The sequence below is a fragment of the Ambystoma mexicanum genome, chromosome 2q, assembly GCF_040938575.1.
Source record: "Ambystoma mexicanum isolate Mex_15411 chromosome 2q, UKY_AmexF1_1, whole genome shotgun sequence".
Classification (NCBI taxonomy): Eukaryota; Metazoa; Chordata; class Amphibia; order Caudata; family Ambystomatidae; genus Ambystoma; species Ambystoma mexicanum.
In genome coordinates this window covers 124,273,557-124,286,005 of record NC_090924.1, presented here as the reverse complement: position 1 = coordinate 124,286,005, position 12,449 = coordinate 124,273,557, and the positions used below count along the sequence as shown (strand labels likewise).

The following is a 12,449-nucleotide window of genomic DNA, read 5'->3' as shown; positions in this document are numbered from 1 at the left end:
GCGGGGGGGTGGTGCTGGATGTGGAATCGGCCTGGTCATGCTTGCTTGGACTATTCCCTAGACCCCGGCATTTGAAACACATAAGCAAGATGAAGGACCTGGCCTATGTCTTGGCCAAACGTAGGATCACCATGGGCTGGAAGGCAGCCCACAGACCTAGGGTGGAGTTATGGTGGACAGACCTCTTGAGGTGGGCGGAAGCTGAATCCGTAGTCTGGTTTGAAGCGATCACCAGGGGGGGCGAAGAAGTAGGGCCCTTGCTGGCCTGGCGGCAATTGGTGGCCTCGTTGGCAAACCCTCACCAGGGTGACAACGAAACAGAGGACCCGGTTGATGGCTGTCTAGGTAGTGTGCTACCCAATGATGTTCCCGTAAACGATATGTGAGAACCGGCTCTAGTTTAAAGGGGGAGGGGGGATCTGGGGAGTTTGGAAATGTGTTGAAATATGATGCTTTCTATGTTTTGAAACAGTTGTAGTGTGTTTGTTTGACCTTAAAAAATAAAATAAAAATATATTGCAAAAAAAGAATCACACTTGCCAACACAATTTGCACCCACCACTTTCAGACCTGCCAAGTGTCACATATCTCGTGTGACATTAACACATTGTGGAGGTGCCAGAGTGCAGGCAATAAAATACCCGGATGTATAGCTCCTATTCCAGGCAGTGGCTGCTTATCAGCCATTTTTCATGTTTGATGCTTTACTTAATCCCTGCTCACTTCTCCTGACGCTACCCCCAGAAAACCAGATTGAGTCACTCAAAATTGCATACAAAAAGCATGGAGATGCTACTACAAGCCCATTGCGCTTATGGACTTGTGAAACATACACTAGCAGAAACCCTGGCAGCTTTGCCATGCTTTGTGATGTTGGCAATTACTCCCTAGCATGCAGCCTTAATACAGTTCAAGGGTCCTCCCGGGAGCCAATTTCTGCTGGCGCTAGAGTTGGTCGCAGGAGGATTCATCAGAAAGGCTTGGTCACCTGACGGAGGTTGGACCCTTTCGAGGTGGTCCCTCTCATATGCCGAGGTTCACGGAATGGCTTCTTTCTGCCACTACAGAGCAGTGGTTGCCATTTGCGCGCTGATTGATGGGCACAGGGTAAAAGGTAAGGCGCTCATCATCCTACCTCAGAACCGCCAATTTCCAGACATCTGAAATGTGCGACACACTCGTATTTCAATGCACTCAAGGAAAAAGCCTAACGCAGGGGATCTGCCAGAGAGGGGTACAGGAATGCCTGATGTAATTCTCATGTCTCGGGAGGATAGCTCAGGGGCAACGTGCTCGAGCACCACAGGTTCGATACCCGGTTCTGCGCTTAGAAAACTGGGTATTAAGCACACGTTATAAATAACCTATCATATCATACTCATGTCATCTGCTGTTCATCAGTAACCTTTCCTTCTCCAAGATCTCCTTTCATAATCCGTGGCTGTAGACCCTTTTTGAGTGGAATACAATCCGTAGAACAGGTTATTTGAACCATGTTCGTTCTCAGTAGAGGGGCTCCCATACTCTTGTAAATTGTTTAAAACTTGCAGTTTCACCCTAATTCACTAAGGGTACTCCAGACGTGACCCTTACTTACTGTGCTTAGGGAGGAACAGATTCACCTCACTGAGGAGGCACTACAAGGCAGAAACATGTGCCTGGGGTTGCTGATGGTCCCCTTGTTCAGAGAGAAATTGCCTAGCATGTTGGTGCTTGACTGCAGCCCTTGAGGGTAGAATCAGACTGATCCGCAAATAGATATTTCTCCTCTGTCAAGGGTGCAGTGAGCTCAAATGTAAAACGTGGTTGTAGACCCTCCTGAGCGGGATAGATTCCATAGAGCAGGCTATGTGAAGCATGTTCATTCTCAGTAGAGGTGCTCCCACACTCCTGCACACTTTCATAATTCCTCATCTGCAACGTAGGGGATTTGCCACTTGCATTTACTGTCGTAAAAACGCAGCAAACCATCTATTCTCGGACATATTCTGTTCGGCTGCAGGCATCAGGTGACACTTAAAAAGGCTACTGCTCAAGCCCCTATAAGTGTCACTCAAAAAAGTGTCACAAAAATATGGAAAGGCCACACATACGTACCGTGTAAACATGAAAATGGCACAGGTGCACAAAGTGAAAACCTGGCAGCTCTGCACATTTTTCACCAGAAACAAAAACTGGCACAAATTCCAGGAATTAAAAACATGTGTTTCGTTGATTTTAAACAATATTTTGGATACTGCCACCCAATGATGGTCTCTTATATGGCATTTTGATACAGGTTTTTTTGTTTCCTTTTCTTCTTCGAAAATGTTGTTATTGTAAGATTTATATTCTTTATATTATTCTGTGAGTTACAATTTTCTTTTGAGAAAGGTTTTAGAAACCAATACACAATAAAAGTAATTAAAAACACAGGGAGCCAAAAACACACACAAAAAAAGAAATTAACATACTTGGAGGAATGTGGTATTTTTGAGTTAAGTGAACCCCCTCCAGGGACAAATGTTTACAAATGTGAAACTTATTGGTGCAGATTAGCCCGCGTCTCAAACCTGACTTATGCCAGATTGAGGCAGTGGTGAAGTGCTAAGGAGCTGGGTTATTGTGAGAATTCTGTTGCACCATGGTGCAATGTTTATTTGCAGCGCCCATTCACTGACACTCCTCGAGCCACACACTGTGCAAATGGGGTTCATCTGAAAGTATCTTCCCTCCACCTGTCCATTAATGTCAATTTTGATCAACTCTTATAAGGCGCAACTCGTCCAAAGGCCTCAGTGCGCAGCAAGTAAGAAGAAAGGGAAGAGGAGCCACAGAAAAGCCAACATAGGATGCCAGAATCACTAAGAAGGTTTAATCATCAGATTTAAAAAGAAATGTTTTGAGAGATTTTTTAAAAGGAAGAAACTCTGAGCAAGCCGAAGAGAGAGCAGAAGAGAGTTCCAGAGGCGTGGAGCAGCAAAGTCAAAACTAGTGTCTCCAAAGCGAATAAGCCTGTAACGTGGCTGCTCAAGTTTGTTGAGATTACTGGACCGAAGTGAGCGGGCAGTATGAGAATGTTTTATCCTTGACTTCAGGTAAGATGGTGCCTTATCCGTAAGGCACTTAAAGGTGAGAGATAGCACCTTCCAAGTAATGCAGTGCTTAACAAGAAGCCAATGCAGAGAGTTATGTGCTTCAAAAACGTGATTCCTTCTCGACAGGCCACACACTGCTCGAACAGCATTATTTTGCGCCACCTCTAAGCAGGCTAGGCTAGACTGTGAGGTGCCTGCCAGAAGGCTGTTTCCGTAGTCAAGTTTAGAGTTGACCAAAGCAACAGCAAGGGCCACGGTGTTAGAATCGGCCAAAATTGTTTGATTTGTCTAATAGGACGTGTTGTATAGGCACAAGAGGCCTTCAGTTGACTAACTTGTTTTTTCATATTAAGGTTAGAATCGAGGTATACCCAAAGGGTCTTAACCCAAGGACTGGTGTTAATGGAAACTCGAGAGATGTCGAAAGCAGAGTATCTGAATTCCAGCTTATTAAGGCGCTGAGAGGTACCGACTCAGTTCTATTACTATTGAGGGCAAGGGAGTTCTTAATCATCCAACCTTCGATAGTAGCATAGATGGAGGTGATTTTTATAAGATCTAGGACATAGTTGATAGTCAGTTTGATCAACACCAGTGTATCATCAGCGTAGTTAGTGTAACTTACACCGATGCTATCGAGAAGATTGAAGAAAGGGCAAAAGTATATGTTAAAAGAGTAGGGGAGAGGCAAGCTCCCTGCGGAACACCACATCAAAGCAATTCAGCTGGGGGTTTAAAGCCCCCAGAAGAGACACAGGCTGATCTAGGACCCAAATGTGAGGACAACCAGCATAGAGCGGTATTGGAACAGTTTGCAATGGCACCTAGTCTCTCCAACATTAGTGAGTGATCGACAAGGTCGAAAGCCGCCGAGAGATCCAGGAGCATCAAAAGTGCAACCTGTCCGGAGTCAACAATGTGACATGAATTGGCTTTTAAATCGACCAAGGCAGTCTCAGTGCCATGGAGAGCACGAAAACCTGACTGCATGGAACCCAATAAGTGATTGCTTTCAATATGTTGCTGTAATTGTGTTTAAGCCAACCGGTTTAACATTTTCAACAGAAAAGTGACATTGGTACTTGGGCGATAATTATCCATAGAGGCAGGGTCAAGAGTGGCCTTTTTCAAAACAGGAGAGAGCCAAACATTTTTAAAAGAATTGGGAACAGTCGCACTAGCAAAGGATGAATTAATCCATCTAGTAACAAGAGAGGCCAGATAACTAAAGACGTGGGAGGACAGATGTCATCAGGGCAGGAGGATGGCTTAAGGTGCTGAACAATGTCGGACAGCTCAGCTTCGGATACTTCTGTAAAATTAAAAATAGGGATGGTACTGTCAGAGGGCCACAGGTCGAGAACATGGTCTGATGTATTACTGGTAGAAGAAGCTAGCTTACTATGTAATGAAACCATTTTGTTGTGCTGATGATTGAGCTTAGCATTGAAGCCCTGCTGAATATTGAGGCACCACCTCTTGGTGACAGCATGAAAAGAATTGGCCTTCCCCTCAAATTCCTTTAGAACAATAAAAAGTTCTCTTTGAGAGGACTTGGCATTATTGATTAGACCATTGTAGAAATTATGCCAGGGTGGCAGTTTTATAGTCAGAAGAAGCTTTACGGTATGAGACAAGATTGTCCTCAGAGGAATGTTCAGCTCTTATTTCCTTTTTAATGTTCTAAGGCCAAGTGTTTCATCTCAGAACCATGTTTTACCTAGAGTTTCACTTTTTACGAGTTTAAAAGAAGAGGGGGCAAGAGTATCAATAGTAGAAGAAATAATGGCTTTGTATTGGCCAACCAAAGTATTTGTATAACCTGAAAGCGGCAGGTTCTCTAGCATAGGCTGGGGGCTATGTGTGGTTATATGCTTCAATGTAATTTGTTGTTTTTTAAAAAAATGTGTTTTGATGGTTTCAAGTACTTTAAATGTCTTATGGAGTGTATTGTAATGTATGTGATTTTATAGTTTTGTAAATAAAGTTTCCAAAAAAAAGCACAAAAGAAAAAAGCTGGGCAAGTTCATAGAAAGCCGTGGGTGTAATCTTATGGTTATTCCTAACCGTGCGTTCAACATGAGGATTGGAGTTCAACCTGGTAACTTTAGCCGGAAGGTCCATCCAGAAATATATGAGGCAGTGATCTGACCAAGAACATGTTAGGACTTCAAAGTTATTCAAAGATAAACGATGGGAGAGCACCTAGTACAAAATATGCCCTGATCTATGAGTAGAGGTCTTATTGGTGCAGGCCATAAGCCTCCAACGAGAGAATCAGATTGGCTGCTTCAGGGTCATCTGCGCTATGCGCCCAGTAATTGAAATCACCAAGAACTACATAGGAGGATTTAATAAAATCATTCAGAAGCATAAATATCTGTTCTTCACACAGTGCTGAAGGTGAAGGTGGGCGATGGATGGTGAGAAAGCAGATGGTGGTGTTGGAATGCATAGCGATTTTAAGAATGGTGTATTGGCAATCATCAACAGGTGAAGAATTGAAAGTACGTGAAATAAACCCCTCTCTGATGACTTCGGTGCCACCGCCCCGACCAGATGGACGATCAGTCCAAAAGATCTGGTAGCCCTTGGGAAGGTCAGTGGCAGCAGCATGGTTAGTCCCATCAGAGAGCCATGTTTCCGTGAGGCATAAACCATCTAAGTGCCTGGTAAGTAAAGGTCAGAGACCTCCTCGGCGTGTCTCACTAGCGACTGTGTATTCAAGAGCCCCACCCTAATACGGGAGGAAATGTGAAAGTTAGTCCCCACATGGTCTTCACAGGCAATATTAGTAGCCCCCGGGTTAGCAAGGGCAAGGGGAGACAGAGGCTGCAAAGTTTCCGAATCAGCGGGGTTATAATGTCATTATAAGGACTGAAAACAGGGACACAATCCAAGGGCAGAGTAGCGGAAACAGTTTGCAAGTCGCAAGTAGCCTTGTAGCCATTTTATCAACGCACTTGTCCACAATCTAGGCACATGGAGCCAGAAAATGCTTTGTGCACCGGGCCCCATGTGACCAGTGCGGTCACCAATACAGAAGGATTAGCATGAAACACAGGCATGGGGCGCAAGCTATTCCCCGTCACCCCACCCCCGTGCTCTCACCCCTTGGCGTACTGCTATTCCTCCGTTAAGTGCTCCATGTATACCCAGGAGCTACATTTTGGGGAAAGTTGCACTGTTTTACATTCAATTTGACCTACTCAGCTTTTTGCTTCAGGCATTAATTTCCTTGATGGCGCCGTTTGTACCACATTAACGGACTCACATGTGGCGCTATTTGCATTTGTGCAGTTTAGCACAATGTGCTGCATACACCTGCAGTTTAAAAAATGGTGCTACTTGTGCAATTGGTGTTAGCATCAATATGTAGCCATTATGCCATTATCTAAATGAGAATGGTATGGGCTATGAGATGAAACTGAGGCTACCCACACACTGCACAATATATATCTAAAAGGCAAAAAGCGACAGTAAGAAAAAGGTAACAGAATGAAGTTTCTCTGTCATACCACATCACATGACATACCAATGGTTCGGCCATGGAATGCACCCATGAAGGACAGCATGCTGTAGTCGGGACTGCCGGGTGGCTGAAGAAAAAAAACAGCAGTGTTAGACCTAGTTTTTGCAGTAGGTGGCGCTGTAGCTTTATAATATCAAAACATATGTAACAATGGGGTCACAGATAAGATACATTGCTCTGAACATAGCCCATATTGAGGGAATATGCGATAAAAGCATGCGATGAAGTTCTGGGCATGCGTATTCCTACCGAGGAGAACACACTTTTTTTTAGCATGAATTGGTTATATATAAAACTAAATCAATCACACACACAAAGATTCCTACAAATCGATTTCAAAATAAAGAGTATGCATATCTTGGCCTTTGACTTCTTTCGCTCCAAAGGGTTTTCTTAAGTGAAATAAAATCTCACCTATTCAAAGTGCTACATTTGCAATCCATTTGAAAGGCCCATTTTACACTGTCATTTAACTGCCGGGGGAGGATGGGATTCTTGGATATTAGGTACCAGGAAATACTCAATGACTTGAGTGAAGCAAGGGAATTAAGGAGGGCTTTTGGCACCCAATGATATGATATACGCAGAGGTCGAAGTGGGCGGGAGCGGTGCTCCTATACTTTTTATTTTTCAGTTTCACTGTTCCTATACATTCATTTTAAAAAGAAACCGTTCCTTTCCGTTTTAAAATAAAAGTGTAGGAAGAAGTTGAAGCTTGCACTTCAGTGCACAGCACTGAACATTCCCTTAAATAGCAGGTGTGTTTGTTTGGGGGTTTGGACTGTGTGTGGGAGGGGGCGCAGGGATGGGGTTTGTGGAGAGTGGGGCAGACCGGCAAGGAACATAGCTCCACTACTTCTTTTCATACACTTCGACCACTGGATATACATAATTTATAACGCGCCTGTACACAAGTGTTTCTAGGGAAGACAGAGGGAGGACAAGACAAACTATCTTACTAGGCCTCGTGCCATTCAGATCGAGCAAGTGCGAGAATGAGAAGTGCAAGGGGAAAGAGAAATGGGGGAAGTGCAAGGCAGAGGGGAGGGGAACAGGACAGCAGTGCTCTGAGTAAATGCAGCCAGGGCAGCGTGTCTCTGGGTAGTGCAAGGAGTCAAGGGACTGTAAGGTTACAGTTACAGCCCCTAAGTGCATGGTAGGCCCTGAGGCAGTGCAAGGGTGACTGATCAACAAAGAGCCTGGTACCCAGGCTGCCTGGGAATTCTCCCCCACCCCGATGTTAAGCGTCAAGCACCTAGGGGCAGTCTATCTTCCACCCGCCCGACCTAAAAAAAAAAAAGGTTACAGGCAGGGGCACAGGGTACGAGGTTGCTCTGGTGTCCGAGTACGCACTGAAGAATGGGTTCGGAGCAAGCCCCTCACATAAGACCTAAAAACAATACTACAAAACGGATAAGACCAGCAAACCATATAAAGCAAGTTAACTTGTATGGGGCCCCCTCATGCTGGATGCCAGCCGTGAAAAAGAAACGCAAAGGGAGACCGCCAGGCGGCCTTAGCATCTCCATTTCTTTAAAACTACAGTTACAGCTTGTGGAGTGTGCATCAGGATTGGACAGGCACGTTAGTCACCTGAGAAACGAACAAAAGGTGACTGATGTGACTTCTACAACCAGCAAAGAAAATTGGTAAGAATTGTAGAAATTCAGGAGTTGAAATCCCGTTTGTGTCATGGGTGGGGACCATCATGGTTTATTTTATTTCTTTACATTTATAGCACCGCACAAAGCCCTGGGGCATCTAGGCGCTAGTTACAGTAAGTGCAATAGCATAGTCCAAAAGGTGCAGGACTACGCAAAGGGTTACACACAAGGGTATATTTTGAAAAAACCCTCAGAAAATCCCTCCCTTATGGTACGGTGGGCAACTTCAGGTATGTAAGCAAATATTAATGACAACATAGGTATGGGTGCACAATCTGGCAAACCTCTCCTCATGGTATGGGGGCTACTTCAGGTATGCAGGGAAGCATGAGTGGCACAGCAAAGAGACAAGGTAAGGTCATTTCAGGTAAGTTACAGGATTAGCGTTAGGCTAGGAGACAAAGATAAGGGGTGTTATAGACATAGCACAAATATAGCAATAGTCATACTGTCAAGATCGGTGTGTTTCCAGAATGTTATAAGTTTAGCACAAGACTAATAATGTCAAGATCGGGTGCGTTATGGACATCGTATCTTTCTCTTTACTGATTAAGGCTTTGTGCCAAGGCCTTTTTTCCTCCCCCGCACCTAAAATTCCCTGAACCAGCATATGCTGGATTGATTGAAATCCATTCAAGCCTTAGGTTATTACCACTAGGTGTGCACTACTTATCTCTCCCTTGCGTTATGGACATGTAACAGTATTCGCAGATGAGGTAACAGTTAAACTCGGCGTGTTTACTGGTATGTTGCAGGTTTAATGTTCGACAAAGAGTTAAGAACGTGGGAGTTGCTGATGATTAAAACCAAAGCATGTGTGAAGGAAATGATTTATCTATGGATGTTGCAGAAGATCTAAGCCATATTAACCCCATCAATTGTATGGATGCAGTGCTGCGATCTTTAATGTTGGAATATGGATACAAACAATGGCAACTCAAGTATTTTGATTGATTCTATGCTTATGACTGTTGAAGAGTGGCATCTAATTGGCTTATTTGAAATATTTTCACGCTCAAAAGGAAATGAGAACCTCAACGTTAAAAAGAAGAATATTTTTTAGCTTGAGGAAATTGACAATGTACCATAGTTCTAATCATATGGTCAAAGTTTGAATCCATACCTTCATGCGAGCTTGAAAGAGGCAGGAACAACGGAAATAAACCCTACCTCTAAACAATGACACATGAACATACAACTGTGGTTTTCGAAAAGCTAATGGAAAATTTAGGGGACAATCTGAAGAGGAAGAGGGGTGCAAAGAGTATTATGGTTAGATCCAGAATGTGAAAAAATGAAGGTGGAGATTTTGCAGGCTTTAAAAAGCACTCCATTGATCACGAGAACAAACAGATAGTGAAAAGCCATCATACAAAAAAATAAGCTTTATGAAGAAAGAAGTTCAGCTATTAGAAATATCTAGAAATCAAGATATACCCGGATTCTGGAAGATTGTGGTTAAAGCTCATTAAAATCACCAGGTATATAACGATGGCAGGGTAACCTACATTCGAATGGTTTGTGTCCTACCACGCACTCCTCATCTTATGATATATCCATATCCAGCTTCAGAGGCTTTGGAATATTTTTCCAACAGGGGGATGTCCCTAGAGGGTCTCCGCCTTGATGTCAACATCACCACTGGTACATATAGCGCGCACAGCGACCGTTGGTGCCAGTTCAGTTTTTCTGCAAGAGCCATCGCTTCGAAGATCGGTGCACTTCAGGTCCTTTGTGAAACTTGCTGTTATTTTTTTGCGAAATATGACATCTTCGTCAGCATCGACTCCCAAATCAGGGTTTAAGAAATGCCGCGACTGTAGGGCGACGGTGTCCCTTACGGACTCTCATCAGGTGTGAAAACGCCTCGAGAACCCAAAAGGTTCCATCAAGTTGAGAAGATACTCCTTCGAAAAAAAAGACTTCGACGTCATCGACACCAAAGGAGACACCCTTATTGAAAAAATCTTCGACACCACAATCATCGAAGCCGTCGATTGCGAAGACTTCGACGCAATCATCGACACAAGTGACAATTATTGAAGGAGGTTGAAAAAAGTAGGGATTCTTTTCTTCTACTACCAAGAAAGGACATTTTTAAGTCACTTTCTTCTATATATGAGGAACGTGATCCTTCATCTGATGAGGCACGAACCTTTGGGTTGCAATATAGGAAACAAGGTGTTCCAGAGGCTCTGATATCAAAACTGCAAGTCGGATAGATACTTCTCCTGAAATGGAATTTGGAAGACCAGATCCCTCAGACCATGCTAATGGGGCGTATAGACAGTTAATGTCTAGAGTAATTGAATATCTAGGCTGGGGTAGACCTGCACCACATTCTGAGCAGGATGATCAAACAGATATTTTAGATAAGGGTCCCCAGGAGGACCCTATCCCTTCCATGTAGCCATGCAAAGGTGGGTCAATGCCAACTGGGAGACGATGGAGCTAATTACAGTGTTAATAAAAAAAAATTGACCAGCAAATAAAGAGCTTCAAGCAGTGACCCCTTTTATCTGAGCAAGCATCCCACTCCAGAGGGCAGGTCCTTTCGATTTTACTCCACTCCTCAGCTGGAAGAGCGAGAGGACTGGCGAGTCAAAGAGGTCAGAGAAAATTCCCCTGGCGTGGACGGGGGAGAGGTGCCAAGATCGCCCAAGCAATGGCTGCTTTAACCTCAGCCGCTGCATCAACCGCCTCAAAACCTCTCTGAGGCCTTAGCCCACAAGACCCTGCTGGGAGACAGACTCTCACAACATCTGTAAGAATGGCAGTGCATTACTTCAGATGCGTGGGCACTGCAAACAGTAGCCCAGGGTTACCGCCTTCCCTTTCTAAAAAAAAGGCCTCCGGATCATCCACGGGGAAGCAACTCTTCCAAAATTCCAGATCCACTCTTTGTGCTGGACATTTTGGCCCGGCTAGAGGAAGGTGCTATAGAACTAGTACCTTTAGCAGAGAGGAACAAGGGTTGGTACTCCCCTTACTTCCTAATCCCCAAGAAGGACGGAGGATTGAGACCCATCTTGGACTTGAACAAGTTCCTCAGAAAGGACAAGTTCAAGATGGTTACCCTGTCTCAGACCCTTCAGGCTCTCCAGCCTCAGGACTGGATGGTATCACTGGACCTTCAGGATGCTCACTATCATGTGCATATCCATCACAAGCACAGAACGTACCTGAGGTTGGCGGTTCTCATTATCAATTTCGAGTTCTGCCATTCAAGCTGACCCCCATCCCCACCCCCAAGGGTTTTCACCAAGTTGATGGTGGTGTGGCAGCGAGTCTCAGGAGAGGGGGGATTCACGTCTATCCCTATCTGGACGATTGTCTGATCAGGGCCCATTCTCCCGAACAGGTCCTGGAACAACTGAGCTTCACCTGTCACTCCCTCCACGGACTGGGCTTCTCACTCAATTTCAAGAAATCCCACATGATACCATCTCAAAGGCTCCAAATTCATTGCAGCAGTCTTGTATGTATCCTTGGGAAAATCCTCACCACCCAAGGTGAGGGCTCAAGACATTCTGCAGATGGTCACCAAATTCTAGAATGCCCAGCGTCTTCCGCCCTTCGAATTTGAGGTTGCTCGGCCTCATGGCATCCTGCATTTTCCTGGTGCCAGAGGATCGGCTGAGAATGAGATCTCTCCAATGGGCTCTCAGAACTCAATGGTCACAATTCCCAGGCAGGATGTCAGCCCTTCCTTCAGGTTCCGAGCAGAGTCGCACAGGAGCTTCTCTGGTGGGCTTGCGAGGACAACATTCTGAAGGGGGAACTCTTTTGGCAACCATGGCCGGAGAGAATAGTAGTTACGGACGCCTCACTCACTGGTAGGGAGCGCATGACAATTATTTGACAATCAGCGGTCGTTGGTCTCCATCGGAGTCTAAACTACACATCAATTTTGGAGCTGAGGGCAATCAGACTAGTGCTGAAGGCCTTTCTGCCTCTGCACGGGGAAAGAATGTCCTGATCGGAGAGGAGACAACATCAGCAGACGTTCTGAGCAGGCAGAGCACAGTCTCCCACGAGTAGGAACTAGCTCAGGAATTCCTTCAAGATATCTTTGCCCTTTGGGGAACCCCTCAAGTGGATCTGTTCGCGACCAGAAGTGCGAGCTCTACTGCTCCAAGGAATTTCCCTCAAGAGGAGCTCCCGGGGACATGTTCG

At 44.9% G+C, this 12,449-nt stretch overlaps 1 protein-coding gene across 4 annotated transcripts in view; it reads right to left on the bottom strand.

Moving 5' to 3' along the window:
* The window catches only part of ABAT (4-aminobutyrate aminotransferase), a 719,432-nt gene that overhangs the window by 117,916 nt on the left and 589,067 nt on the right, over positions 1–12,449 (bottom strand). For all 4 annotated transcript variants that reach the window (XM_069647042.1, XM_069647043.1, XM_069647044.1 and 1 more), the window contains one exon: positions 6,613–6,676. In XM_069647042.1, coding sequence (XP_069503143.1) covers positions 6,613–6,676 — 64 coding nt within the window. The remainder of the gene's footprint in view (positions 1–6,612; positions 6,677–12,449) is intronic.